At 28.1% G+C, this 4,171-nt stretch overlaps 1 protein-coding gene across 1 annotated transcript; it reads left to right on the forward strand.

The window, feature by feature from the left end:
* The first annotated feature begins 499 nt into the window (after nucleotides 1–499).
* Nucleotides 500–3,946, forward strand: LOC120080377 (PI-PLC X domain-containing protein At5g67130). Its single transcript, XM_039035023.1, has 7 exons — nucleotides 500–636; nucleotides 760–885; nucleotides 2,476–2,613; nucleotides 2,708–2,806; nucleotides 2,959–3,262; nucleotides 3,401–3,624; nucleotides 3,719–3,946. The coding sequence occupies exons 1-7, from the start codon at nucleotides 532–534 to the stop codon at nucleotides 3,809–3,811; spliced, it is 1,089 nt and encodes a 362-aa protein (XP_038890951.1). The 5' UTR covers nucleotides 500–531; the 3' UTR covers nucleotides 3,812–3,946.
* The last annotated feature ends 225 nt before the right edge of the window (nucleotides 3,947–4,171 follow it).

Here is a 4,171-nt window from a genome sequence, read left to right on the forward strand (position 1 = left end):
TTTTTTTAAAATTAAATATGATTAAATAGTTATCACTAAACAAAAATACTCAAAAACTAAATATAAGTTATATTTAAAACCCAAATTATTACTTACAATTTTTTCCATCCCAACATAAATCATTAAAAAAATCATGAGTCAAATTCACGAACGAGTATATTTAAAAAGTTTGAAGACTAAAATATGAAAACAAAATTTACCAGAGTTAAACTAATAGAAGTCTTAACTAAAGTGAAAAATAGACATATAATATAGAATCTCGATCAAAAGGTTAAAAATTCAAATAATTTGACTCCTTATATTTTTTTTATCTTGAATTTTTTAAAAAAATAAATAAATATAAAGTTAGGGAGAAAAAATGTCCCATTAATGGTCAATTCCAACCAACTTACCAAAGAAAAACTTCTGGTGTTCACACCTTCCAATTAAGAAAAAGTAGTAATAATAATATCTCATTTTTTATGTACCAACAAATTAAATAACCCAATTAACATTTGAATTCTTCTTCATCTCTATTACTATTGATGAAAAATGAAGAAACCCTATTTCCAGAACAAACTCCTAATTTCATTATTCCTCATCTTCTCACTACTGCTCCTTCAAGCTGCAGCAACATGCTCCAATGGACTCTGCAAGGTTTTCTTTTTTTCTTTTTTTTTTTCTTCTTTTAATTTAATTTCTTTAATATCTTTCTATTTATAGATTAATTGATGTTTTTTTAAAAAAATTATTTCTCTTTGTTGTGTTTTTGTAATTAAGGTGGGGGATGAATGTTCTTCAAGTGAAGATTGTGGAGATGGATTGTACTGTTTTTCATGTAGACCATGGTTATTTGGTGGCTCAAAATGTATTAGATCTTCTTACACTGATCAGTTCAAACTTTTGGTATTTATCCAATTTTCTCCAATTTTTTTTTTTATCATTTTGTGTTTCTGTTATATCTAATTTGGATTTTGAAAATTTTCATAGATAAAAAAATGTTATATTATTTATAAAAATAACAAAAAAGAAAAAATATTGAAAGATATTGATAGTTCTATCAGCGTCTATCATATAGTATAAATTATAGATTTACACCGTAGACTTCCTTTATCAAAGAAGATTAAATTTTATTATTTTATATCAATAGCTTTCTTTATTTTTCTATTTTTGAAAATCACTTTTTTTTTTATTATTGTTTTTGGTAAAAAGAAAAGGGATTTCTATCTATGGGATGATCATAGGGTGGGTAGAGAAGAGGTTACTCTTCATAGAGAATCGTTTGTTTATTATTGTTTTATCTTTAATTTTGATTCAATAAAATAAATTCTTTTGACAAATTCTATTTGAGTGGTATAGAGAATTATATTCCTCTTGAATTAATTTACTTAATAAAAACAAAATAATTTTTCGAGGAAGTTAGTTAGGACATATTGTTAGGCAACTCAATTCTGTTTTATGTTTTCGGATTCATTGAGTTTAGTGAATATGTGTTTGGATTGACAATCTAGATTCTGTTTTTGGAAACTTCGATTTAAACAATGCAAATTCTGAAAACATTTTTTTTTAATATATTCAGTGTATTCAGATTTTGAATTCAAAATTTTAAAATTTATAATTATATTAAAAATGATAAAAACAATAACAAATATACTATTTCATGTTATAAACTCAATTATTTTTGTTAAATTAAAACATATAATATATTATGTATTATATATTATATGATGTTACAAAATAATAATTATACAAAAAATTTAAAATAAAATAAGTTCGTAAATTAATTGGTATTGATTTATATTCAACCTAGTATTTAGTGAGTAACTAAATATATTTTCAAACACATTTTGAAAATTTGTTTAAAATGAAATTTACGTTCTAAATCTACTACCAAACACATATATGAAAACATGAAATACAACCTTGTTCTTTTTAACCCTTTATTTTCAAAATTCTATTCTCAAATTACCTACCAAATAGACGCTTAATTTCTCATCTCCATCCCTATTAGCTAATCTTTCCTTTTTGTGCACCCATCTCTAGATCACTCTCGAGAAAAGGGGGGAAAAACCTTAGTTAGATCCATACGAGACTTGTGACCTTAAATCTCAGTTGAAAAGTTCTAGTTCCAAATGAAGTTTTGAAGTGTAGAATGAGAGATTTTTCTAAAAGAACAATCAAAATAAATTAAATATGAAAATACATATTTCTTTTTTTTAGATGATAATCCTTTGGTAGTTCTCCAACCTCAACTTTGATTATTCAAAGTGCATGTCCTTTGTTTTGTTTCAGTACGTTAAAAAGACTACATATCTCGACAATGTACTATATGATTAACCGTTATAGAAAATCTTATAATTTTATTTTATTTCTTTTGTTTTTCTTATAAAGACGTTTCATAACAATGGAGATAATTACGTACTTGTCTTTAAACTTAATTGTAGATGGTTTTTTTTTTCCCTTCTGATAATTATTCTCTCCTTTTTTTTTATGAAGAATAATTCATTACCATTCAACAAGTATGCATATCTAGCAACCCATAATTCATTTGCTATTGAAGGAGAGCCCTCTCAAACAGGAGTGCCACGTGTCACCCTTAACAATCAAGAGGACACAATTTCCCAACAGCTTAATGTACATTATAATTTCCTTAAATTAGCCCTAAATCTTTTAATTTTGTTTTCCTCTCTTATGTTTTGATGTTAATATTTCTAAACCAATTTTGCAGAATGGAGTTAGAGCTTTTATGTTGGATACCTATGATTTTCTGGGAGATGTTTGGCTCTGCCATTCCTTTGGAGGAAAGTGCTATAATTACACTGCATTTGTACGTTCCATAAATATTTATATTCTTCCTTATTAAAGACCTGTTTGAGAACGTGTGCTTAAAAATGAGTTTTTTAAGTGCGTGAAGAATCATTTCAAACAGAATTCTAAATTTACTCCAACTTTTGTTCTTACCTCTATAATATGTTATAGGAACCAGCACTAGACACATTAAAAGTTATAGAGGCTTTTTTAGGAGCAAACACTGAAGAGATTGTCACATTGATCTTGGAAGATTATGTTCAATCTCCCAGTGGATTGACCAAGGTATTCACCGACGCCGGGCTAAAGAAATTCTGGTTTCCCATTGCGAACATGCCAAAGAATGGCGACGACTGGCCTCGAGTCACCGACATGGTTGCTAACAACCAAAGGCTGCTTGTCTTCACATCAAATAGCACAAAGGAAGCAACAGAAGGAATAGCATATCAATGGAATTACATGGTTGAAAATCAGTGTAAGCTAAGTTAGAAAAGAGTTAGCCCTTTTCTTTCGAGATTGATACAATGTGACTGACAGTTTTATACCGTTGTTCGATGTTGGAGAACAAATACAACGTAAAAAATAGATTTTTTTTTTTAATTTTTTTGGGCAGATGGGGATGATGGAATGAAAGAAGGGAGTTGTTCAAACAGGGGAGAATCATCCAGACTTGATGACAAGGGAAAATCACTAATTTTGATGAACTATTTTCCAACAGTTCCATTGAAGATAGAAGCATGTGAGGATAATTCTAGGGATTTATTAGACATGCTTCAAACTTGTCATGGGGCAGCTGGTAACAGATGGCCGAATTTTGTGGCTCTTGATTTCTATAAGGTTTGTGTTTTTGTGTCATATCTTCAAAATTAACTCTCAAATATTTGAAATCATTAATTTTCCATTATTTATTTTTTAATTATTTTTTGGGCAGAGGAGTGATGGAGGAGGGGCATTTCAAGCTTTGGATACTTTGAATGGGGAGCTCTTGTGTGCTTCAGAGGACATTCATTCATGTGTGGGGTAAAGGGTCTTTCAAGAATAATTATATGTTTTTAGCTTTTTGGATTATATAAAAACAATTTTTTGTTACAAATATATTCTAAATTTTGAATTTTCGATAAAGCTTTTGGATGTAGTAGTGATTGACTGAGAGTAAAATATTACATGAGAACAAAAGGCTTCAAGTACGCAATTATACATATTTATAAGGAAAAAGTTTAACAAAAATTTGAAAAACCAAAAAATCAAGCCAATCCATTGGTTTTATTCGATTTTTTAGTATAAAATTGGTCATCTTAGTTTTTATTTGGGGAAAACCAAAATGGGTTTGGATAAATTTTTTATTGAAATAATCAATCAAAATCGAACCAAACCGAGAGTATAT

Source organism: Benincasa hispida, chromosome 6 (assembly GCF_009727055.1).
Source record: "Benincasa hispida cultivar B227 chromosome 6, ASM972705v1, whole genome shotgun sequence".
Taxonomy (NCBI): domain Eukaryota; kingdom Viridiplantae; phylum Streptophyta; class Magnoliopsida; order Cucurbitales; family Cucurbitaceae; genus Benincasa; species Benincasa hispida.

Excerpts from the sequence above, each read along its gene's own strand:
- LOC120080377 (XM_039035023.1), top strand. The coding sequence starts at position 532 with ATGAAGAAACCCTATTTCCAGAACAAACTCCTAATTTCATTATTCCTC. Across the intron at positions 637-759 it reads GCTCCAATGGACTCTGCAAG|GTGGGGGATGAATGTTCTTC; the intron begins GTTTTCTTTTTT and ends TTTGTAATTAAG. Across the intron at positions 2,614-2,707 it reads CAATTTCCCAACAGCTTAAT|AATGGAGTTAGAGCTTTTAT; the intron begins GTACATTATAAT and ends CCAATTTTGCAG.